The sequence below is a fragment of the Pelodiscus sinensis genome, chromosome 13 (assembly GCF_052426305.1).
Source record: "Pelodiscus sinensis isolate ZL-2025 chromosome 13, ASM5242630v1, whole genome shotgun sequence".
In the NCBI taxonomy this organism is placed as follows: Eukaryota; Metazoa; Chordata; order Testudines; family Trionychidae; genus Pelodiscus; species Pelodiscus sinensis.
Genome location: NC_143064.1, coordinates 14,146,424 through 14,172,589, shown reverse-complemented (window position 1 = coordinate 14,172,589; position 26,166 = coordinate 14,146,424). Strand labels below are relative to the sequence as shown.

At 46.7% G+C, this 26,166-nt stretch overlaps 1 protein-coding gene across 1 annotated transcript in view; it reads left to right on the top strand.

The window, feature by feature from the left end:
* The first annotated feature begins 8,229 nt into the window (after positions 1-8,229).
* LOC102447802 (transmembrane 9 superfamily member 2-like) overlaps positions 8,230-26,166 on the top strand; it is a 53,595-nt gene continuing 35,658 nt past the window's right edge. The window contains exons 1-6 of the mRNA XM_075941047.2: positions 8,230-8,609; positions 11,283-11,350; positions 13,788-13,881; positions 15,336-15,463; positions 15,699-15,828; positions 25,021-25,148. Coding sequence (XP_075797162.1) covers positions 8,352-8,609; positions 11,283-11,350; positions 13,788-13,881; positions 15,336-15,463; positions 15,699-15,828; positions 25,021-25,148 — 806 coding nt within the window. The 5' untranslated portion in view covers positions 8,230-8,351. The remainder of the gene's footprint in view (positions 8,610-11,282; positions 11,351-13,787; positions 13,882-15,335; positions 15,464-15,698; positions 15,829-25,020; positions 25,149-26,166) is intronic.

The window sequence follows — 26,166 nt, the reverse complement described above, 5'->3', positions numbered from 1 at the left end:
ATTCCCTCAGCTAGCCCTTCAATGCTGCTGATAAAGTGGCAACCAAGAGCCCCAGGCTGCAGGGCTGGAAGCTGGGAGCCCTGGTGCTCTGGCAGTGATTTGAAAGACCCAGGGCTCCTGGCCACTGCCATGACAGCGGCATACCCTGGGCTCTTTTAAGTCATCAGGCACCGGGGCAGTCCCTTTTGCTCCCTTCCCTCCCTCGCTTTCCTCTCCTGCTGTGGGTAGCTCTGCCAGTAGTCGGGTCCAGGAGCATTGCTGCAACAGTGCTTCACTGTACCTAAGGACGGTCTCCTTAAAGCCATTAACACTGTCCATGTACTGGTCAGTTCCGGTGGCCAGTTCTTATCGGTACACCATACTAGACTGCTCCAGCCCAATTTCACCTCTGCCCTTCTGCTCTGTGTGTCTGATAATGCTCAATGAGGAGGACAATTCAATGCTAAATGGGTGATATGACAAGTTGTACTGAGGACATTGTGATGTCAGAGGTAAAGACAAATGTAAGGAATCATGACAGGCAGAGACTAGTGAGGGTTTTGATGTTGTGGATGGACACAAGCCTCAACAGTGAAATGACCACACTATTGCCAACGCTGAGCATTCAAAAATCATGAGTTGGGACACAAAAACATGAAACTGGCTTAAAAGTGTTAGATTTAAAAACATAAATCTTGGATTATGGTTTGTCTTCTTGTTCTGAGCTTTTTGAATACAACTTTGGCCACATTTTCAAGTTTTCTTTTGCAACTGTGTCTGCTAGATGTGATGCTGGCAGACAAAATGCCAGCTCCCTCCAAGACTTTAGACCAGTTGTGGGCAACCTGTGGTCCATAGGCCATGTGCAGTCCATCAGAGCTGTATGTTTGGCCCATGAAACATTTTGTTTACCTTTGCCCACACTCAGGATTGCCAGATTCCACTGGTTTCCCTCTGCTTAGTTTTTTCCTACCGGTATTACTAAAGTGACATACACATAAAGCAAAGGCATGTGAAATGAGGTGCGTGCTGATTGCACACAACACTGACTGTGAGAGCCATATTCTTCTTCTGCATCCAATCAAAGCGCTGCTACATTTTAATCGACACGCCCCGAAAATTCTAGGCACGCAAGCACAGTTAGCAAAACTACCCTGTCCCAGGAAACTGTCTTGGTTTTGGCAATCTTGTAGCCCACTGAGATAAAAGAGGGCCACTCCTGTGGCCTAGGCCTTATTCGAGCATTGACATATTCATTACTAGAAACCAGTCTGTTTCACTTCTGTACTAATGGAGCCCTTCTGCCAGGTGGAGCTAGCAGTAGTCAGGACGAGGGGTTCGTCTCCATCCATGCAACACAGAACTGGCTCGAGTCCCCACTCAGTAATTTGGGAAATTCATACACTACGCCTTGGCACATCTGAGAGGCAATGCTTCCCCACTTGCAAGTGTAAGGGGACTGTTACCCCTTACTAAAACTCTGTGGGAGTTTTTTGGTTTACCAGCTTCAGAAGGGGAAGGGTTCATGAGACTGACAGACCCCAGAGACAATGGAAAGCAGTCAACACTCCAGCTCAGCCTGACTGACAGGTTGTAAGTGGGGATTGTTCTGGCTCTGGCTCTGAACAAACAAGCTGTGTGCAGAAGAGGTCCTGCAAAGACAGAGAGCTGAAAGAGGAGTACAAGAAGAAGTCCTGCAGCGACAGAACCAGACACAGACAGGCCAAGCAGTGCAGACCCTGTGTTGAGCAGCAGACTGGCAGTGCTCAGAAAGCCAAAAGGAACAGAGAAGCAACACAAGGAGCTGGAACTGGCCAAGCAGCACAGCCTGCAGCTGGATGTGGTGAGCTACTGGGACCTGCAAAGTGTGGGGAAAGGCTCTGGACTGGGAGAGGGGTCTGGCCACTTAGAGACTGAGGCTGTGTGGTCACTGCCAGTGCAAGCATGTCCAGCCTGCAGCCCCTTGCAGCACATCCAGGGCTTCTAAGGAAGAGACTGTGAACTGTCCTTACACTCTGCAGACTGCTGTGTTGATGTCCCTGTGCTACAGAGCAGGGCTGTGTGTTCTCATTTAACCATTCTCATTGTTTCTTATTCTATTCTCTTTAATCAGTTGATGTTTAATAAATTGTATTTGCTTTGAACCTTATGAAGTGATCACTGGGCCAAGAAGGCCTGCAGTGTAAAGAGAGCACCTCGGAGTGGGGACACCCTAACTCCTGCCCCTAGTGACTACAAGGTCAGGGATTAAGCCCCAGGAAACCTGGGCCCAGCCTTGTTGGGGTTTCAAGGGCTCTGCTACTCAGGAGAGTAGAGGGGGAGCCCTCAGGATCAGGGAGCCGTGAGGTAAAGGAAGTGGGAGCGGGGACTCAGATCCTTTCGCTGGTTCATTTCACCGGGGTGTATAGAAGCCAGGAAAGTTCCCCACAAGAGCGGGACCATTCCCCCGCTTACACAAGCAGAGTCCAAGCATAGTAAAGAAACTTTTTTAAAAAGGGAAGGAAATAACGTGGCATTAATTTGGGAAAAACACCACAGAGTTCATAAACAAAAACCATGAGTAAAAGTCCCACCCCACATTGATTGGGCAATGTCCTTTTCCTCTCAGGGTATGTGTAGACTACACGCTTCTTTTGAAGGAAGCTTTTTCGAAAGAATCTTTAGAAAAACCTTCTTTCGAAAGAGATCGTCTAGACACCCACAACTTTTTTCGAAAAAGTGATCCATTTTTTTTGAAGAGAGCACCCAGGCAATCTGGATGTTCTCTTTCAAAAAAGCCCTGTTAATGGTCAAGAACGCCTTTTTTTGAAAGAGCTCTTTTGAAAAAAGGCTTTCTTCCTCGTAAAATGAAGTTTGCTGGTGTCAAAAAAACTGCCGCATTCTTTTGATTTAATTTTGAAAGAACGCGGCAGCAGTCTAGACGCAGGTGAAGTTTTTTTAAAAAAAGGCCACTTTTTTCGAAACCCCCCTGTAGTCTAAACATAGCCTCAGGTTCCTAAGTTTTTCCTATGAGGGAACTAGACTGAAAGAATTGGGTTTGTTTAGTTTAGAAAAGAGAAGACTAAGAGGGGACATGATAGCATTTTTCACATACCTAAAAGGGTGTTACAAGGAGCAGGAAAAAAAATTGTTCTCCTTGACCTTTGAGGATAGGACAAGAAGCAATGGACTTAAATTACAGCAAGGGAGGTTTAGGTTGGACATTAGGAAAAACTTCCTAACTATCATAGTGGTTAAGCACTGAAATAAATTGCCTAGGGAGGTTGTGGAATCTCCATCACTGGAGATATTTAAGAGCAGGTTGGACAGACATCTATCAGGGATGATCTAGAATCGGTGCTTGGTCCTGCCATGAGGGCAGTGGACTGGACTTGATGACCTCTTGAGATCCTTTCCAGTTCTAGTTTTCTATGATTATATGATTCAGCAATCTAGATGTCCCCTTCACATGCCCAGCCCTTCTCTACATCTCACTCACAGTTGTTGCCCTTGGCCAGAGCAGACCCAGAGTTCAGACAGGACTGGACTAAGGGGTGGGCAAGCCGGGCAGCTGCCCAGGGCGCCAACCTATGGGGGGGGGGTGCCTGATGGCAGCCGTAAGGGGCGCGCAGCATCCCTTATAGCTGCCATCAGGCGCCGCACGCCCGGCATGGGCCACAGCAGCGCTCTTCCCCCCATGGCTGGTGGGCCCTGCCCGGCCAGGCACGGGTCACCCCAGGCTGTGTGCCAGCAGTGGTGGCCGAGCCGGGCAGCGCATGCGCCGTGCGCTCCGGGGGCAGGCCGCGGGCTGTGCGCCAGCAGCCGTGGCCAGGCCGGGCAGCGCATACACCGTGCGCCCTAGGGGCAGGCCTGTGCATGTGCCATGCGCCCAGGGGCAGAGACACGCGCCCAGGCCTGGGGCGCCAAAACGGCTCAGGCCGGCCCTGAGTTCAGAGATGCATCCACAGACTTCACTTGCCATCCTGAGCGGGAGGAGGTAAAGAGACATCTTACTAAACTAGTTACTCGCCCTGCTGGCCGCTCATTATGCCTCTCTGCCACCACTCTGCTGGACACTTATGATGCTGCCACTCTGCTGGCTGCTCAGTCTTCAGTCCCCCCTTCTGAGGTTGTATGGTAATTTCTTGTCAGAAAAAAGTCACAGTCCAATGAAGTTTGAGAATTGCTATCTGTAATTTTTTTTCATTTTATGACTCTCAAAAAATGTTTGCTCTGAGGTTATGAATCATCTCCTAACCGTCAAGGATGCCTATAAAAAACTAAATGGGCCACTCAGGAACTCACAGTACAAACACTTCAATTGGCTGTTCATGACCATGAAGAGGCTATGTGCAAAAGGGCTCATTCCATCAGTTTGAATTCTGGACAAAGAAAATAAAAACAGCTGTCAAGAGAATGTTTCATCTTTTTTGCTGTTTGAACTCACGGAGTGGGGCTATGAAACAGAATCTGGGAGCCAGAGGGTCAACTTGAGTTAGCCCTAATAGCAGAGGCAATGTGTGGGTGGCACATAACCACTTGTGCCCCCAAATGCTGTGGGCTGGCACAACAGAGTCCAGCGCCCCCACCCCCACTCACCAGCAGCAGCAGGGAAAGCAGAGCAAGGTAGCCCCAGCTCTCTCTGCTCCCCTAGGACACTACTTTGGGGAGGGGGCAGGGACTGCCCCTGCACTCCCAGGTGGGAAGCAGAGACACACATCTGGGGGAGCAAAGCGAGCTGAGCCACCTTGTTCCCATTTCCTCTGCTGCTGCAGCTGCTGCTGCTGACTAAAGGGAGCAGCTGTATCCCTGCTGCCGGTGCTGTACCCCTGGCCCTACTAGTCCCTGCACCACCTTGGCTGGGGGGAGAAGTGGAGCAGAGATGGAGAAGAGGCACAGAGAAGGGAGAAAAGGGACCTGGAGTGGAGGGGGTTGTCCTGGGGCTCAGGGTGTGGTCATGTAATCAGTGCTCCCACCACCCTGGTACCTCCTCACCAGTGGCCTCTGCCTAAAAGTCACTCAGGGCTGATCAATTACTATAAACTATACACCTTGTTTTACGAGGAATAAAGGGACTTCCAAAAGGTTTTTTTTTCCTGACATTTGGTCACATGTATATGGGCCAAATATCGGAAAATCCTCTTCTGGAAAAAGAATTGGAAGAAGATATGCAAATACGAGTGCAATTTGCATACCTTCTTTGAACCTCCCACCCCCACGGTATAGCCGTACCCTCAGTCTTCTCTTTTCTAAACTAAACAAGCCCAGTTCTTTCAATCTTCCCTCATAGCTCATGTTTTCTAGATCTTTAATAATTCTTGTTGCTCTTCTCTGGACCTTCTCCAAATCTTTCTTGAAATGTGATGCCCAGAACTGGACACAATACTCCAGTTGAGGCCTAATCAGCGCAAAGTAGAGTGGAAGAATGACTTCTCGTGTCTTGTTCACAACACTCCTGCTAATGCATCCCAGAATCATGTTTGCTTTTTTTTTGCAACAGTGTCACACCGTTGACTCATATTTAGCTTGTGGTCCACTATAATCTCTAGATCCCTTTCTGCAGCACTCATTGCTAGACAGTCGCTTCCCATTCTGTATGTGTGAAACTGATTGTTCCTTCCTAAGTGGAGCATTTTGCATTTTACCTTATTAGACTTCATCCTGTTTACCTCAGATCATTTCTCCAGTTTGTCCAGATCATTTTGAATTATGACCCTATCCTCCAAAGCAATTGCAACCCCTCCCAGCTTGGTATCATCTGCAAACTTAATAAGTGTACTCTGTATGCCGATATCTAAATAGTTAATGAAGATATTAAACAGAAATGGTCCCAAAACAGACCCCTGCGGAACCCCACTTGTTATGCCCTTCCAGCACAATTGTGAACTGTTAATAGCTACTCTCTGAGAATGGTTATCCAGCCAGTTATGCACCCACCTTACAGCAGCCCAATCTAATTTGTATTTGTCTAGTTTATTGATAAGAAGATCATGCGAGACTGTATCAAATCTCTTACTAAAATCTAGGTATACCACGTCCACCCCTTCTCCCTTATCCACAAGGCTTGTTATCCTATTAAAGAAAGCCATCAGATTGGTTTGACGTGATTTGTTCTTTACAAATCCATGCTGGCTGTTACCCAGGGGCGGATGAGAGTGCCGCGTGGCCCAGGGCAGCAAAATTTCACGAGGCCCCCCCTTTGACACAGCACATGCGCCGTGGTGCCAAGGCACATGCGCGGGGCCTCAGGAAGCGCGGGGCCCGGGGCAGCCGCCCCGCTCGTCGTGCCGTAGAGCCGCCGCTGCTGTTACCTATCAACTTATTTTCTTTCAGATGTTTGCAGATGAATTCCTTAGTTACTTGCTCCATTGTCTTTCCTGGCACAGAAGTTAAACTTACTGGTCTGTAGTTTCCTGGGTTTTTCTTGTTTCCCTTTTTATAGATGGGCACTATATCTGCCCTTTTCCAGTCTTCTGGAATCTCTCCTGTCTTCCATGATTTTTCAAAGATGATAGCTAAAGGCTCAGATACTTCCTCTATCAGCTCCTTGAATATTCTAGGATGCATTTCATCAAGCCCTGATGACTTGAAGACATCTAACTTCTCTAAGTAATTTTTAACTTGTTCTTTTAAAATTTTATCTTCTAAACCTACCCCCTTCCTACTAGCATTCAGTATGTTAGGCATTCCTTCATCATCCGACTTCTTGGTGAAGAATGAAACAAAGAAGTCCTTAAGCACCCCCTGCCATTTCCAAGTTTCCTGTTATTGTTTCTCCCTCCGCACTGAGCAGTGGGCCTATCCCATCCTTGGTCTTTCTCTTGTTTCTAATATATTTATAGAATGTTATCTTGTTACCTTTGTAAGGCCTTGACTCCAAGAGCCTAATCTTTAAGAAAACCACAAGTTACGGTGACACTCATGATAAACTAATGAGTCTGTTTCACTGATTGCCTACGTGGTAAATGGGCAACAGTTAGAATGGTACTGTATGGACAGGAGGACAGTGGGCAGGTGGTGATGCTGTATATAGACAGGATACACAAGAGGCAGTGGGTGAGAGCATGGTGCTGTACAGATGGGAGGACATGGGGGGTGTGGTGGAGGAATGTGCTGTACAGAGAGGGGGACACAAGGACAGTGGTGTGGGGATGATGCTCTAGCGCTGTAGGGGTGCAAGGGCACTCGTGAGGAGCTGGTGCTCAACAGTTGGGAGGGGTGGGTCTGTGAGGGCAGTAGTGAGGAGATAGTGCCACAGGACATGTAAGAAGGAAAAGTGCTGTGCAGCTGTGGGTTCAAGAAGTTAGTGGTGAGGGGATTGTGTTGTTGGTTGGTGGGACCATGGGGCTGCAAAGGCAGAGCTGAAGGGATGTTGCTGTGGAGATGAGAGGGCAATGTTAGGGGATGGTGTCATGGGGGATATGAAGGCTGCAATGAAGAAACGGTGCTGAGGGGGCATGGAGAGGTAAGGGCTAGGGTTGCCAATTTTCGACTTCCACAAAACCAAACACCCTGGCTACGTCTAGACTGGCATGATTTTCCGGAAATGCTTTTAACGGAAATGTTTTCCATTAAAAGCATTTTCGGAAAAGCACATCTAGATTGGCACGGATGCTTTTCCGCAAAAGCATCCGTGGCCAATCTAGACGCGCTTTTCCGCAAAAAAGCCCCGATCGCCATTTTCGCGATCGTGGCTTTTTTGCGGAAAACAAATCTCAGCTGTCTACATTGGCCCTTTTGCGCAGGGGAATTGGTCCTGCCTAGAGCAGGGGGGGCTGGACTTGATGATTTTCTGAGGTCTCTTCTAGTTCTATGATTCTATGAAAAGTTTTGCGCAAAAGAGACTTTTGCCCGAACGGGAGCAGCATAGTATTTCCGCAAAAAGCACCGATTTCTTACAGTAGGAAGTCAGTGCTTTTGCAGAAATTCAAGCGGCCAGTGTAGACAGCTGGCAAGTTTTTCCAGAAAAGCAGCTGATTTTCCAGAAAAACTGGCCAGTCTAGACACAGCCCCTTGCCCCACCCTGTGCTCCCCAACCCAGCTCACTCCATTGCTCTGTTGGGAGAGCTCTCCACCCTCACGCACTATCCCTGGGCTGGGGCAGGGCTTGTGCAGAGGGCGGGGCTGGAGGCTCCTGCTGTAGGTGGGAGATGAGGAGGGGGGGGGGGGGCCGTAGGACTGGGGGGAGCCGAGCGGACGGTGCCGCGGGGCGCCAGGACGGGATGGCGGCCACGCTCCGCGGGCGGGGGGAGAAGAGGGGCGCGTGGCGGCCCGTCCCGGCACCCGCCCTGCCCTCGCTCGGGAGGCAGGTGTCAGGCATGGAGCCGGGGAGGCGCGTAGGCCGTCGCTAAGGGCGGGGCATTGCCTAGCCCGGTCTCCTGCCCGCACTCAACATGGCGGCGGCGGCCTCCTCCTCGCGTGCCGTAGCGGGCGGCCGAGGCGCGCAGCCGCCGGGGAGGGCGATTGTGACGCCGCCCCGCCAAGCGTCGAGCTCGGGTCGCCCCCCTTTCGCAGCCGGCGGGACGATGAAGCTGCTGGCTGCCGGGCTCCTGCTGCTGGGCTGCGGGGCTCCCCTCTGCGCTGCCTTCTACCTGCCCGGCCTGGCCCCCGTCAGCTTCTGCGAGCCCGACCAGGCGAGCCTCGGCTGCCAGGTGAGAGCGGCGAGGGGCGGGCATCGCTTGCGGGCGGATCTGCTGGGGAGCCCAGGGCGGGGCCCTGCGTTGATGCCCCCAGCGAGGGGCTGGGAGAAGGGCTGCCGCGGAGTCGGGCCGGTGTGTGTGTGAGGGGGGGGGGCGCCTAGTTGTGTAGGGCCCTGTGTGCATAAGTGACCGCGGGAGCGGTGCGCGGCCCCTGCCCACATTTCAACTGCTACGCGGAGTGTCCCTACATGCTCCCCGCCCTCCCCGCAGCACCCCCTCCCCACAGCCCCCCTCCCCGCAGCACCCGCTCCCCGCCCGCAAACAGGAGTCGCCCGCCTGAGTGTGGGTGGGGGATTTGTGGGCGTAGCGCCCTGTCCCTGGGTGTGTGTAGGGGACTGTAAGGGGTGCAGACCTGGGCGTGTTTTGGGGGGAGGCGGGTGTCTCGGTGGCTAGTTTTAAGGATCATTGAGACAGTCCATTCAGGAGGCAGTGGCTCTGGTGGCAAGAGAGAGCCCCACCCCTTGGACACCCGAGTCTCTCTTTCCTGTGGTGGGGTTTAGGCTATTGATACATCCTAGAGCTTGTAGCATCTCTGGTGTGTACAAGTTGTTGAACCTGCCTGCCGACCTTAGCCAGGTGCTAGGTGAGAGCAAGCTGATTCTCAGAGGAGCAGTGGATCTGCCCTACAATAAATCTTTTGTTTGAATAGTGCAGAGTAAAATAGAAAACCACAAGGGCTAAATTTGCTGTTAGCATGCAGGAAAAAGATCTTGGAGTTAGTGTGGATAGTTCCCGGGGAACATCTAATCTGTGTGCAGGAGCAGTGAAAAGAAGCTAAGAGAATGCTAAGAACTGTTAGGGAAGGGCTAGATAATAAGACAAAAATGTTATAATGACAATAATCCATGGTACAACCATGCATACCTTGAACATGACATGCAGTTCTTGTCCCTACCTGCTGGCTCTGTGTCTGGGACTTAGTGCTGGGTTGCTCTTGGCCAGGACCCTGCTCTCAGCGCTCTGCTCTTGGGGTGCTGGCTTCATACCCTGGCAGCCAGTTCTGTGCCTGGGGCTTTGTACCCAGCCCCCTGCTACCAAGGTCTGCTTCTGGGGTGCCAGCTCCTGGCTCAGTGCCCGTCCCCAGCTTTTGTTCCTTTTACCCCTGTTCGTGTCCCCACCCTCCTAGAGACATGGCACTGCTCCTGGCTGTAGTTGGAGTATGGGGGAGCATGCAGACATGGGCGGGGGAGCATGCAGATATGGGCTAGGGAGCTGGTTTTCAGCACCTCCACTAAAGGGGTCCAGCCCCATTGCCTTCTCTGCTCCTCCCTGCCAGACACTGAACAGCTGATCACATCAGGCAGGAGGAAAGATGAGTTGATCCGGGAACACATGTACAGTCCTATACAATAGGGGAACATATTGATTCATGTTAGTTCCAATTTGCCTATCTGTCATTTGCAATTTACAGCATATGACGGATATGCTGATTGGGACAGATATGCAAAACAGTGGATAAGGAGGACACCTATATGGGGACCCACTATAATATACAGCAGGTTTAAAACAAATGAAAGAAAGTACTTTTTCACACTACACACAGTCAACGCAAGGAACTCATTGCCAGGGGATGTTGTGAAGACCAAAAGTTTAAATAGGTTAAAAAAGAATTACATAAGTTCATGGAGTCAAGGTCCATGAATGGCTATTGCCCAAGATGATCAGAGATGCTCCCCATGCACTTAGTGTCGTACGCCTCAAACTTCCAGAAGCTGGGACTGGGCTGCAGGAGATGGATCACTAGATAATTACCCTGTTCTGTTCATTCCTTTTGAAGCCTCTGGCATTGTCCACTGTTGAAGACAGGATAGTGGGTTAGATGGACCATTGGTCTGAATGAGTATCACAGTTTTTAAGTTCTTAGTGTATCTGGTCAAATTGTATCTCTGAAAACATTTCCAAGTTGGATAGAAATACAAAGCAAAATTTCTAGGAACACTTTAAATACTTTATGCAGACAGGTGTGCATGATAAACCTTTTTCTTTAATGTTCCTAAGCATTTGTTAGGTGTCCAGAAATCCCCTTGCTTTAAACTTGTCACTTCTAGAAACTTAGCAGAGGGGCAAGACTGCTTGTGCATTGTGATGTTTTCTCTATTGCCATTGAGCCCTTCAGTGGCACTCTACTTTCTTCTGTCATTAGAGACCACCTACTGCTGAAAAATTATCACTTTCTTTTATGGTGTGGTGCCATCAAAATGTGGAAACTTCTTGCTCAGTTCTACAAAGTGGGCAGCTTCCCTGTGTAGGTGTGTCTGTTATAAAACCTGATCCTGTCTTTTAGTCAGTGATGTGGCTGTGCTTTGTTAGTACCTTGGTAAGTGCTAATGTAGTTAGAGCTAGGAAAGTTTTAATCACTGTTTTAAAAACCTGAGTTTTGTGTTTATACGGGTGATTAGATCTAGCTCCGACTGAAAACAGGTGCAAAATTTTTTAGTCTAGTAAACACTTTAAACATGAGTCGTCTGAGCATTACACAGCAGAATGTAAAGTATAAAAAATGCACCTTTCTAAACTTGAAATGGGTTCAACTAGTTTAAGACACTTTTTGTATGAGTAAAACCCTGTTGCCTTTTCTTGTATTAAAGTGCATGTTAACTTAATAGATTTTTTTCATTCTTTTAGTCACAAATTGAGCTCTTTGTGAATAGACTGGACTCAGTAGAATCAGTACTACCTTATGAATACGATGCGTAAGTACATTATAGAATGATTCTAGTGTGTTTGAAAGCATATTTTCTATCCTCGCCTTTATTTTATATGAACTAAAGTAATATGAGTTGTTACCTGATACAATATGTATACAATTTGAAGAAATGGAAGATGTCTGCTGCCTGGAGGAGTAGGTCTTTTACTCAAATATAGTTATAAAAGATGGCAATTGGTGGGGTGGCAGCAGAACGCAGCTGGTAATCTCTTAAGTAATTCAACCCCTACACTACTGAGACATAGGGGAAGTTGCTGGGTTTTCTTCTGTGTTTTTGTCCCTGAGTCCTGCTTTGGAGTCCTGCTATGTAGACATCCATTAAATAGCTGATAAATATGAAATTCATCCCCAATATATCTGCTGTAAAACCAGAGCTTTCTCTCTCTTTTCTGTGAAGTGGTAGGAGATCTTCATTACTCTCTTCCTCTCCAGCCTCTACTTTAAGGAGTTGTTTTTTTGCAAAGGGATTTTTTTTGTATCTTTTTCTGTGAAGAATGTCACTGCCTGCCTTAGCTGATGCTTCTAGCTCTGCCAAATAGAAGTGTGAAATTTGTGATGTTCTCAAATTTTACTGCTGAACACACTGGGGAATAACAAGTGATATGCTTGCAAATTTTACTCTGCTTTTTCTTAGAAAAGCAGTGAATAGTAGCAGAGATACTGGAGATCAGCTCAGTACGACAATACTACATGTGTTGCATTAATTGCTGTAGGAACTGATGGCTTATGCCTACACATTGGTTAGGGAAGGCTTCTTATTCAGAAGGGCTGCGTCTAGACTGGCAAGTTTTTCCACAAAAGCATCTGCTTTTGCGGAAAAACTTGCCAGCTGTCTACACTGGCCACTTAAATTTCCGCAAGAATACTGATGATCTCATGTAAGATTGTCAGTGTTCTTGCGGAAATGCTATGCTGCTCCCATTCGGGCAAAAGCCCTCTTGCGCAAAAGCATTTGCGCAAGAGGGCCAGTGTAGACAACACGGTATTGTTTTGTGTAAAAAAGCCCCGATTGTGAAAATGGCGATCGGGACTTTCTTGTGCAAAACCGCGTCTAGATTGGCACAGACGCTTTTCCGCAAAAAGTGCTTTTGTGGAAAAGTGTCCATGCCAATCTAGATGCTCTATTCCGCAAATGCTTTTAACAGAAAAACTTTTCCGTTAAAAGCATTTGCGGAAAATCATGCCAGTTTAGATGTAGCCAAGGGGTACGTCTAGACTACAGGCTTTTGTTGACAGGCTTTGTCGACAGATTCTGTCGACAAAGAACATCTAGACTACAGCAAGTTTTGTCAACAAAGCAAGCTGCTTTTTCGACAGAGTCTAGACGCTCTCTTTTGAAAAAACACAGTGTGGATGCAATAGTGCCTTTTGTCAACAGAACTCTGTCGACAAACGGCGTTATTCCTCATAGAATGAGGTTTACCACTGTTGACAAAACTGCCGCGTGCTGTCAGCGGTAGTGTAGATACAGGTATAGTTTTGTTGATAAAAGTCCACTTTTATCGACAAAACCCTGTAGTCTAGACACACCCTAGTTTCAAGTCTGTGTTCATAATGTAGATATATCCACAGAGTTCATGGATAATTATATTTCCCTACCCTTCAGATGTTTCAAAGAAAGGGGGATTTCTGGACATGTGAATGTTTTTATGCCAGTAGGCCAAAAAAATTAAATCAGATTTGTTTCTCTAAAGAATGTACACTTGTCATGTTAATTATTTTCCATTAGTAAGGAATCTTTTTTTTGTTATCCTTCATTTGGCATTATGTCATGGAAGGAACATAAACAATAGTTTGTACAATTTTCTTTTTTTTTCTGGAACTTGCTATCATACTTCAATTGCAATTTATAAATGACACTGTGACTGCTGTCTTACAGTATATATTTTAAACCAGGGATGGGGAACCTCAGGCCCGAGGGAGGGGCCAGATGCAGCCCTCGCCTTGCCTGGATCTGGATCTCGAGACCCAGCTCCCTTCCCCACATTGGGGAGCCCATGCTGGTGCTCCAGCCCTTCCGCTGCACAAAATCTATTAGGCTGAGCCCCCTTAGACTCTGGTGTGCAAGGAGAATGTGGGAGTGTCTTTCTCCTTCTCAGTCAAGGGTCACAGTGAGGGTTTTTTCCCCCACTTCTCACTTGTGTACTGATTTTTCTGTAGGTCAGTGGTCCACAACCCAAAAAAGGTTCCCACCCCTGTTTTAAACAATACTATTTGATGTATGAAGTGCTGTTGTGGTTGATTTTAAAAAGTTACTTTGTACAGTGAATTGTATCTGGAGTCAGACTTTCCATGGTATATTAGCCATTGTTGGTGTGGTTTTTTTTAAATATCAAGGATATAGCTTAACAAATTGATTTATTTTGAAACTGTAAAATTTAGCCTAAAATGCATTAACCTTAAAGACTCTTAATATTTTTCAGTTTTGACTTCTGTCAAGATGAGAGAGAAAAAAGACCTTCAGAAAATCTTGGACAAATCCTGTTTGGGGAGAGAATAGCATCATCGCCATATAAGGTTATTCTAGCCATCCAAAGTGTTTCTGGTTACACTTGATAGTTGCAGTTTTAGCCCGCTTTAAAAAACTGTCTCCTTCAGTCATATTCGGATGATAGAAAGTAAGGTGATAACTATGGATTTTGTACTGTCAATATAAAGTACTATTCTTGGTCACTTAACTTAATGCATGGAAAGTGAGAATTTCATCCTAACCTACTAAACGTATTTTCCCAAGAGTATTTAACTGTATATTTTACAGAGATTATTCAAATACCTATGTGTGCAAAATTCTGGGCAGCTTGCAATAGAAGTTAGCTTGGTCCTCAGTATTCTTACCCTTGCCCATGCAATTTGGTAGAGTTATTAGTGTGATGTGGCAATATAAAACTGCGGAGTTGATGATAATTGTTTTTACTTTTGCCTGAAGTGGCCTACAAACCATTCAGAATACTTGTGAGCACTAACTTTCACTCACTCTTATGGCTTGTATATCCTAAGATTTTTAATTGTGTTGTAACAAGGCATGTAAAATCCTGTGTAATTGGTTAACCGGTTAAATGTGAGGTTTACTTGCATTTAATCAGTTGTCCAGCTTAATTGGTTTGTAGTGCAACAGCCCCCCCCCCCCCCCCCCCCAATCCCACTGCAGCCGGGCTGGAGCGGCTCTCTGAGACTGCCTGTGATACTCCTGTGTCTGCCGTGATCAGTGGCTGCTACAGATGCCTGAAGCAGCCTCTGTCCATGGCAAGCCACACAGTGCTGGAGCAGTTACCTCCTCATGTGGGCGAGGAGCTGACCTAGCCCCCGCTGGTTAACCGGAACCAGTAAGCATCGCCCATTAAGGTTAATCTTTCACATCTCTAGTTGTAACGGGTAATTAACACACCTATAAATTCTAACCATGCTGTAAAACCATACTAAAAATATGTGTGTGAAAACAGTTCCTTAATGGAAAAGTGCACTTCAGCAGGAAATGTCTGTCGTGCTGCTGCAATTGCATTGCCTCATAGTTTGTTGATATGCTCTAGAGCAGCCAAAATTAAAACATAGTATACAAAAGGGGCATTGTTGGAAAAATGTGTAATTTCATGATGCACTGCACTAAGTAAAGCTACTATGATTGCTCTCTTTACCAGTGTACATCTTTTTATCAATTTGCAAGGTGATTATTTTTAAAAACCTTATGGTCAATGTTTCAAGTAATTGTTTACTTGAATTATTCTAATTGTTATAGAGATTTATGTGCTTTTAGGAATGCACAGATGAAATATTTTGCATAAGATGTATAAAACTGTTTCTCAAAACTGAGTTGAGACTGCTGATAGGAAACCAACTTGGGCTTCAAGAATTCTTTTTAGTGAGCTAGGCAAGAATCTAGATGAACAATAAACTTTCAGAAATAATGGCTTTTTAAAAAGGCAATTTGGAAACAATTTTTAAAATTGTTTTTTTTTTTAATGTTTTGGTAACAGTTTACATTTAAGAAAGAGGAAATATGCAAGGTAGCTTGTACAAAATCATATGACCCAACAAACAGTATCGACAAAAGTAAACTGACTTTTTTGAAGAAAGGAATGCAATTGAATTATCAACATCACTGGTGAGTTAAGACATACTCTACTTTGAACAGCAAACTGAAAATTAACTTAATGAGTTGTTTTCAGAGGTCACACTTCTAATCTTTCTTCTATCTAGTAATGGTCTTATAACATATTATTCTTTGGACCTAACTGAAACCCCTTGGCTTTTTACCTGAACATTAATTATAACTTAAAAATAGTAAAAAATGCTAATTATTCCATTAAGGAGCTGCCTGTTTAACATTTCTTTGCCAGGATTATTGATAATATGCCTGTAACATGGTGTTATGAAGTGGAAGCGGAACACAAATACTGTAATCCAGGATTTCCAATAGGATGTTTTATTACTACAGATGGCAGAGTTAAAGATGCTTGCATTATCGATGTAAGTAGTAAGAGTTTTTTTTTCCTTATATGCCCTGACATGGGTCCAGCTACAAAGCTGTACTGTTGGGGTCATGTCCTCATTACTCTTTTGTTATGTTTTAATAATGGAATTGTGTGCTTAGTGTGTAAAAACAGACTTGATATAAAAAACACAAATATAGTTAAATAAAATTTACTGTACATGCATTTGCAAAGATGAGTACCTACTTATATGATTGCTGCAGTGTGTAATAAATATCGTAATTAATTATGCAAAACTTAATATGTAACTAACTGGCCTACCATGGGCTTACCTTTCTTAAGTCTTCCTTTTGCTTCCCCTTAGAAGTCATTCTTCTGCGGGGAAGCAAAGCAGTTTGTGGACAACTTGAATTCTGTGCCCATGCATTGATGCGGAATTCCTCCAGGAATACAGTAACTTGTAGGGGAATACAGTAAACTTGATGTCACACTAACATTGTTATAACAGGGCTCATACAACAATATTTTATGGAATATATTAGTACAGTAATAGGTCTAATTATTGGCTGGCAATTGTATTTTGACTGCGTCAAAGAGAGGTTGAAAACTTCACACAGCAGCAAATGGGAATTTTTTCCTTCTTTTCTTCTGTTGAGCAAATGATTTTGGTGTAGTCCATGTCTGGAACATCTGGAGGAAGTTTCCTGTTATCCTGCATCCTCTGAGGATGGCAAAGATGTGTTGGTGGGGTATGGACCCCCAGGATTTGGCCAAGTCGAGTCATGCTACGATGCACTGCCTCTGTGCTTGTAGTAGCTTTCACTGAACATGAAGCCCTTCTGCACCGAGTGGATAGATCCTTTACGCACCAACCAGATCCTTGCTGTGAGGCAGCTGGCATATAGCTTATAGATTGTAGAGCACTGCAAATGGGACTCCAGCTGCTGGGGTCATTTTGCTTACCTTTTTAGTGGATGAGCACCATCATGGACTTCTTCCAGGAGCCAGGACTATGGCAGACCTGCTTGCACTTATTGACCATAGCAGCAAGCACAGGCAACTGTGGTCTCATTCCTTCAGAAGATGGTAATGGTTGCCGACTTTTCTGAGCACAGTGTTATTGTTCCTCGTCATCAAGTTTGCAGATGACACTAAGCTAGGGGGAGAGGTAGGTACGCTTGAGAGCAGAGATAGGGTCTAGAGTGACTTAGACAAATTGGAGGATTGGGCCACAAGAAATCTGATGAGGTTCAACAAGGACAAGTGCAGAGTCCTGCACTTGGGACAGAAGAATCCCAAGCATTGTTACAAGCTGGGGACCAACCAGCTAAGTAGTAGTTCTGCAGAAAAGGACCTGTGGGTTACAGTGGAAGAGAAGCTGGATATGAGTCAACAGTGTGCCCTTGTAGCCAAGAAGGCTAATGGCATATTAGGGTGCATTGGGAGGAGCATTGCCAGCAGATCCAGAGATGTCATCATTCCCCTTTGTTCGGCTCTGGAGTATTGTGTCCAGTTCTGGGCCCCCCACTACAAAAAGGATGCGGAAGCATTGGAGAGGGTCCAGCGGAGGGCAACCAAAATGATTAGGGGGCTGGAGCATATGACCTATGAGGAGAGGCTGAGGGAGTTGAGTCTATTTAGTCTGCAGAAGCGAAGAGTGAGGAGGGATTTGATAGCAGCCTTCAACTTCCTGAAGGGAGCTTCCAAAGAGGATGAAGAGAGGCTGTTCTCAGTAGTGACAGATGGCAGAACAAGGAGCAGTGGTCTCAAGTTGTGGTGTGAGAGGTCCAGGTTGGATATTAGGAAAAATTATTTCATTAGAAGAGTGGTGAAGCGCTGGAATGGGTTAGCTAGGGAAGTAGTGGAGTTTCCATCCCTAGAAGTGTTTAAGTCTCGGCTTGACAAAGCCCTGGCTGGGTTGATTTAGTTGGGATTGGTCCTGCCTAGAGCAGAGGGCTGGATTTGATGACCTTCTGTGGTCTCCTCCAGCTCTATGGTTCTATGATTCTATCTCCTGTGTGATGAACCAGAGGTTCAAAAGACTGTCTAGGGGTGGCTTTTTGTGGCAAGGGACTGGGGCTGCGAAGGAGGAAAGCCTGAGACTTAAATGTACTTAACCAATTACAAACTTTGACTACAATCTGATTATATTATGTCTTTGATTTAAGACAACGTAGCATGCAAATAAAACATACATTAAAGATATTTTGCCTATTCATTTAACAACCCCTCAATTCTACTCCAAGGGTATGTCTACACTACAGCGCTAATTTGAACTAACTTAGTTCGAATTAGTTAACGCGTCTAGAACTAAAAACTAGTTCGAATTAGCGTTTTGTCAATTCGAACTAGCATGTCCACATTAAGTGGACCCTGAACAGGGCTTAAGGATGGCCGGAAGTAGTGCCGGCAGGGCATCAGAGGAGGACTTAGAGCGTGGAGATGCTGTCTCAGGCTAGCCAAGGGCTGTGCTTAAAGGGACCCGACCCCCACCCCGGACAGACAGTTCTCAGGGGTGCCCCGCTTGAAAACCAGTCCTGGCTTGGAGTGCCCGGAGTGCCCACACTGGGCACATCACAGCACTCGGCCATCAGACCGGCTGCACTTGCCGCAGGCTGCCATTTGGGGAGACGGGGCAATTGGGGGGCTGCAGGAGAGCTTCCACCCCCAGAAGCCCACAGAGCCAGCCCAGTCCTCCCCATCTGGGGCTCGTGCCCCATTCCTCCCTCACCTCCTTCCACTTACCCTTCCCTAGCCCCTTTTCTTGATGTACAAAATAAAGGACAATTGTGTTCAAAAATGGAATCTGTCTTTATTGAACAAAACTGGGGGAGACTGGGAAAAGGAGGTGGGAGAGGAGAAGAGAGAGGCTGGGAGAGGGGAGGGCAACTAAAATGATCAGGGGTTGGGAACAGGTCCCATATGAAGAGAGGCTAAAGAGACTGGGACTTCTCAGCTTAGAAAAGAGGAGACGGAGGGGGGACAGGATAGAGGTCTCTAAAAGCAGGAGTTGGGTGGAGAGGGTGCATAAAGAAAAGTTCTTCATTAGTTCCCATAAAGAAGGACTAGAGGACACCAAAGGAAAGGAATGGGTAGCAGGCTTCAAACTAGTAACATAAAGTTGTTCTTCACAAAGCAAAGAGTCAACCTGTGGAACTCATTGCTGCAGGAGGCTGTGAAGGCTAGAACTAGAACAGAGTTTAAAGGGAAGTGAGATCAAGTCATGGAGTGGTATTAGCCAGGGGGTAGGAGTGGTGTCCCTGCCCAAAGTTTGTGGAAGGCTGGAGAGGGATGGCACGAGACAAATGGCTTGGTCACTGTCTTCGGTCCATCCCCTCCAGGGTCCCTAGGGTTGGCCGATGTCGGCAGACAGGCTACTGGGCTAGATGGACCTTTGGTCTGACCCAGTACGGCCATTGTAAGCTCAGGGCTCAGGGTCGGGGGTCTCAATGGACCCCCTTGATTTTCATGCACACCTGCTTCTGGGTGGCCAGGCTGGCAGCTCTCCTGCCCGAGCCGGCCACTTTCCTGTGCCTAATGCGGAGATCGTGGACAAGGTCCATGATGTCCGCACTAGCCCAGGCGGGTGCCCGCCTCTTGCGGTCCCGGGCAAGCTCCCGGGAGCCGCCAGCCTGTTCCCGGGAAGAGGGGAAGGGCTGGGGGGCATCGGGTGGGTGGCTCGATCCGTGCCAGGTGCAAGGTCTGCTGGCTGGGTGCTGGCAGGCGTGCACCTGGCACGGGTACCGTAGCCAGTCCGTGCCCCTTTAAGGGGTCCGGGGCCGAGAGGGGGGCATAGAGTTTCCCTGGTGTTGGCCAGAGTGGCCACCAGGGAAACCTGGGAAGCCTTAGCCTCCCACTAGTTCGAATTAAGGGTCTACACGGCCCTTAATTCGAACTAGCTAGTTCGAACTAGGCTTAATCCTCGTAAAATGAGGTTTACCTAGTTCGAACTAAGCGCTCCGCTAGTTCGAATTAAATTCGAACTAGCGGAGCGCTAGTGTAGCGCCTATTAAAGTTAGTTCGAACTAACTTTGTAGGGTAGACATACCCCTAGTTCTTACTTAGACCTAGGTGTGGTACCATTATACAATATGGCTAATACAATACAACTAACTATTGCTAAGCTGATAAATAAGGGTATGTCTACACTACCACCCTAGTTCGAACTAGGGTGGTTAATGTAGGCAACCGGAGTTGCAAATGAAGCCCGGGATTTGAATTTCCCGGGCTTCATTTGCATGTTGCCAGGCGCCGCCATTTTTAAATGTCCGCTAGTTCGGACTCCATGCCCGCGGCTACACGCGGCTCGAACTAGGTAGTTCGGATTAGGCTTCCTATTCCGAGCTACCGTTACTCCTCATGGAGTAATACTCTGCAATACTTACAAACCCAGTGACAATTACGATACACAGACAAAAAACAATGCCTATCATGCTCCGGATTCGTACACCCTTTCGTGATTCAGTGGGTGGGAGGCGGCCTTCGGTGATCAACCTCACAGCCAGGCTGGACAGTACGTGCCTTCTATTTTGATACGGAACCTCCCCGACCTTAGGGCTCAGGGTGCTTTATACTATAATTTTGACAACCAGTACCAGATTAGGGTTATTTGATTTCCGGTACCATATTAGGGTTCCTTCCTTGTGACATGACATCTGCCTTAGGGCATTGTGGTCAGTGCCTGATGCAGACATGACTGGCACGTGTCAAAGCTAGCTATGTTTTTTGTTTCCCTGCTCCAGGTGCTTGTTAACTGATGTATATGACAGCTCATTTATCTTATTCCTATCTTGACCTTTTTTTTTTTTTTTTAGTGCTCGTTAAGCTGTCCCATATACTAAAGTTATGTCCCTGCTCTTACCTTTTTGGCCCAGGTGCTTGCCAAGTTAAGTTCCGTTTACTGAGAACTGTGCTGGGCCCCCGAGGGACTTCAAGCTCTGTCTCTGGATCCAGCTCAGCGGCCTGTGTTTTTCTTGTGAGGGGCTTTAGTGTGGCAGTGTGGGCAATACGCGTGAGGCCGTGGTCAAAAGGACCTGCTACACGACACTGCGGAGTCAAGTTCTGTTCCAGGTCCTCTAAGTAACTGATCAGTGGCAGTGGGGGAGAGCACTTCGGATGCTGTATGTCTTTCCGGGCCTCATGGTCGAACGCATCCTTGAAGTAAGAGAAGAGCCACTCAGTTGGGATCACACAATAGATATATGGCTACAGGGCTGTTTTTGTGGAAGAGGATATGCAAATTGGGCTCATATTTGCATATCCTCTTCTGATTCTTTTTGTGGAAGATATGCAGATATGAGCACGATTTGCATATTCCTCTTCTGCAAAAAAAGGCAGTGTAGCCGTAGCCTAGGTGAGGGCCTGTCGAGGATTTGTCTCATTCCTTCCTGGCAGTTCATCTTGTAGAGTTTCTGGCTATGGGATGCAGCTGCTGGTTTATAGTGGCGGCTGGCATTCCTTTTCTTGCCTTTTCTGGCAGTGTTGTTATGGCTTGGTGTGGGGAATCTGCAAGCGGTCTGCATGTCCTCCTGGGAGTCCTTCCTCCTGGATGCAATTTCTGCAGACAGTTCCACAGCCAGCTGTCCATAAGGGTGTTACCATTATCTGTCTTCACTAGCTCTTCCATCCAAACCGTTTGCCACTGTGTGGTGGCCCCCACCCCTGGCTACTGTTCCTCCGGCTGCCCCATCTCCACAGACTTGGGCTGAGAAGCTTCTAAGTTTATAACCTGCTGCCTTATTACCTCCTGAAGATGAGAGCAGTGTGCAGGCAGATCTTGAGGGGGATCCCTGGTGAGATGAAGGGAATTCTCTTGGTGTTTCTGCCTCTTTCAGGAGGGAAGGAGGTGCTGGAAGCATCGGTGCTGGATTTTGTAGGGATGTAGTCATGCTTGGAAATTCTGGGGCTGGTGCTGATTCTCTTGTGAACTGTTTCCAGCTGTAGGGGGGTCTTTGGTGGAGCACAAGAACTTCTGTGGTCAGGAACTTGCTGAGTGACCTTGGAGATAGTACTGGATCTCCCAGGGGTGAGATCCTACTGTGGGATCTGGGGCTGCGGGTGGCTCCTCCATCAGCTGGGCCTTGCTGAATGGCCTGTGAGGCAGGTGCCGGCTGCTCCAATTGCAGGGCAGCATGAGATTACATATGGGGAGGAGAGGGCGGGACACTGATGCATCTCATCTTGGTGTTGTGCTGGATGGTCTGTATGAGGTTGCTGAGCCATCTAGTGATGTAATTACCTTGCAATAGTGCATTGATCCTCCCCACAGCAGGATCTGGTGTGGGTTTTTTGGCGATCCCAGGCTGTGGCGCAGGTTCCCGGGCAGCTTCTTCCAAGTAGCAGGGCGACATGGGCAGTATCTGGGTCCTAGGCTGTGGAAGAGGCAGCCTTGTTCAGAGCAGCATTTGGGTCCAGCAAGGCGACATGCAGCATCAGGGTCCTGGACCATGGAAGAGGCTCCCCTCAGCTCAGCCTTCTCCTGAAGAGCAGGCGAGATGTTTCTTCTGGCTCTGAGATCCTGAAGGGCTGTCCTTGAGGCTCAAGATCTTCCTGCAGCAGCATCTCTGGGGGTATTCTTCAGCCAAGTGCTGATTTTTCTGCTGATCTTTGTCATTCTGGAAGTGCTGAGGGGTTTCTCAGAAGTCATTTCCCACTGGTTTGTTTGATGGGCAAGCAGATGCAAGAGCAGTGGCTAAAAATTTCTGCAGAGCCGGCAAGGGCGCGGTGGGCTTGTTGGTCTGTCTTGGAGTCTCTGTAGCAGTATAGTGATCTTCCGTCACAGCAGTATTCTGCATCTTGAAGTAGATCTTTGGTTCTCCAGTCCAGTAATCCCTAGGGTCACACTTCTCTGCCACCTGGAGTACACCCTGCAGAACACCCATCAGTTGTGCCTACTCCCCAATGTTACTTTGTTTGGAATCCTGGAAGAATCCTGATCCAAGTTTTTTCAAGACAAAGACAGATAAAGCTGTGCAGCAAAGTTTGCGGGAAAGAGGGCATTTTTATCTGAAAACTGTAATATTTCTGAGTGCAAACCCCATCATTCGGAAGAAAAATATAATTGAAATGCTGGGCAGGGGATTGGAGTGAGGTTGAAGTGTTTTCTGATGGCATTTTGAAACTGATGCTAACTGTTTTCACTGACACTTTGTGGGATTAGCTATTAGCAAACAAACCTCTTTTGGGAAAAAATTGTGGGATAGGAGAGAGAGAGGTTCAGTCAGACATATATGGGTGTGTCTAGACAGCACCTTTCTGTTGGAATAAGCTATTCAATTTGCACTATGTAAATTGCGTAGCTTATTCCAAGTCTAGGTCGAAAGAGCTTATTTTGAAATTTGACGCTGTGTAGAACGTAGAACGAGAGTTACAAGGATGTCGGAATAGTGCGCCCACTATATTTTGGGAACTAGCGAGTGCATTTAAAGGCGCAGCGTTGCTATTTCAGGATAGTTGTGGTATCCTGAAATAGCACTGCAGTCTAGATGTACCCTTAGCTATGTAGAGTTCACTGCTGTCGTTTATCACCATTGCAACTTCAGGAGCAATAGAAATAATGGGAGGGAAGCTATAGAATAGAGGGCTCAGTATTAGGGATGTGAATGTTTAACCAGTAAGCCTCACCCCCAATGGGTGAGGCTTACCGGCTAAGGTTAACGGTGGAAGCTCTAGCAGATTCCCCTGCTTCCTGCGGGGTGCTTTTTCCCGCCACAGGGAGGGACTGGAGCAGGCCAGCCAGTGCAGCCCCTGCCTGCAGTGGGGTGGGCTGCTCTTAGCTAGGCTGGAGTGGCCCTCTCCCCCTCCCCTTCCCTCCTTTAGTCCGTTAACCAATTAAATGGAACTTTACATCCCTACTCTGTGTGGGTTTTTAAAAAACATAAACTCAGTTGTTATTACTGAAGGCTAACTATGGCCACAAAATTAGCTGTTTTGATATGCACTGCAGCTTCCATCATTGCTATTGCCAGTGGAAGTGCATCAACAGTGACTTATGGTCAGAAAGTTTGCTAGTGTAAACTTAACATCACCTCTGGATTGGTCATTTGAGGGAATTCAATCCTAGATCTAAAATAATGAGCTGCTACTGTTCAGCTAAAGAACCACAAGTGTTAGCTCAGAAACAGTAGCAGACTCACATCTCTGGGTTCTAGTCCAGTGGTTCCCAAACTTTTCAGGGTTGTGATTCGTTCTGACTCCTGTCTGCACCACTCCGGGGCTGGGAATAGGGCTGTGGTTCAGGCTTGGGGGCTGAGGCTAGAATCACAGCTGAGGGTGGGTCTAGGGACAGAGGCTAGGGACAGGATTGGAGCTGTAGCCACACTGGGGTGGAAACCAACAGCTAGACCTGTGGCAAGGTGCGGAGCTCTGCCAAAGCTGAAGATGGGGCCCAGAGTGGGGCTGGAAGCCTGGGAAGTAGCTGGATGTGGCTGCGGATGGGATCAGAGTGGGAATGGGGAAAGGGGTTGGATGGCATTCCCTCCCCATCCCTTATGGGGGCTGGCATGGGCCCCATTGTTTTCCCCCTCCCACGAAATTCCTGTGTCCCTCCCCTAGGGAGCAAACCCCATAGTTTGGGGACTTCTGCTCTAGCCACAAGGGTTAATAAAGTGGTTTACATAGAGATGATAAAAAGCGAGTAGACTTTTTTGTATCTATACTGGAGCTTCTTATGATGACCTATCAAGGCTGATTTAGACATTTGCATTTTGTGGAATGCAAGATTTATTCTTTACCTTTATTTTTTGTGTGTTGGTAGATTTGTTATCCTTTCAATGTTGGTTTTGAGAATATACAAATACAAGAGGTCAAGGAATGAGGAGTATTTCCCCTCTCCCCAGTATTCCTTTATTTTGGATTGCTTGGGTCTTTGGTATAGTCTACACTACATTGCCCTCCCTCCCCTCACGCCCAGGTCAATCTAACCTATGCAACTTCAGCTACAGAAAAAGTGTAGCTGAATCAGTGTACGTGCTGTACTGTCTTACATGCAGTAAGGTTGGTGGGGGCTGCTCTCTTTTCGACTCCGGCTACTCGTCTCATTTGGTGCAGTATTGGAGTTGATGGGAGAGTGCTCAGAGGTCGATTTATCGCATCTAAGTAGATGTGAAAAATTGACCTCTGGTGGATCTGTTGCTGCAGCATCAATCTACCATGTAGTGAAGACAAGTCCTTTTGATGGTAGCATTACCTGTCTCCTGGAAGAATTGTTCAAACATGTAATATTTTGCAGTCTCAGTTTCACAAGAGGGACACTTTCTACCTCTTCAACCATGTTGACATTACAATCATGTACCATAGTGGGAAAGATGAAAGCTGGCCTGGAGCAAGACTGGTAATGGCAAAACTGGATCCAAAAAGGTAAGTACAAGTACTTGTCATTTTAATACACTGCGGTGTCTTCTGCCATGCTTAGCGAAACTAGAAATTACTAAGCCAATTTCAGTCTTTCTAAAGAAACTCTCTGTGGTTTGTAGATTATTATTAAGCACAATAAATTGATGTATCTTCTTGACTTCACTTTTTTGAAAGTAAAAATCAATGGTGTGGAGACAGTGTATAAGGAAGTGTTATTTACCCCTTCGTGGAACTCAAGACCTGGGGTATGCAATTAAATTAATAGGCAGCTGGTTTAAAACAAAAGTCATACAACACACAGTCACTCTGTGGAACTCCTTGCTTTGGGATGTTTTGGAAAGTCAAAACTATAACTGTCTCCAAAAAAGAGTGTAGGTAAGTTCATGGAGGTTAGGTCCATCAGTAGCTATTATCCAAGATGGTCTGGGATGCAACCTCATGGTTTTGTTGTCCCTAAGCCTCTGACTTGCCAGATCATGGGACTGGATGATAAAGATCACTTGATGATTTTCCTGTTCTGTTCATTTTCTTTGAAGTCTCTGCTATTGGCCGTTGTTCGAAGACAGGATAGTAGGCTAGATGAACCATTGTTCTGATCTTTTATGGCCATTATTATGTTTAGTGGTAATAAAACTGACTTCTTAGAACTCTCAAAGACCACTATTCAATGAAGGCAGTTTCTCTAGTTTATTTCAGCTTTTTCTTCACATCAGTTTTGGCTATAGTGCTGTAGCAAGAATGTTGAATAATGAGGAGATGTGCTTTCTTATTCCCTTCCTAATCAGAAATGGCTGAACCATGTTTACTCTAATTTTCTAAAGCTTTAAAACAAACCTTTCACATGTTTAAAGGTGAAATCTGTGGGGAACAGAAAGCTTTGTTCTCAATAAATTTGAAATTGGTGGGAAAAGATACAGAAAGTTAGGTAGCCAAATATTTCACATATTAGTCTTAATTACTTTTAAATAATTGTGATGTTCTCTACCCAATCCAGCAGTTATGAACCTTATTTAAAATTTCT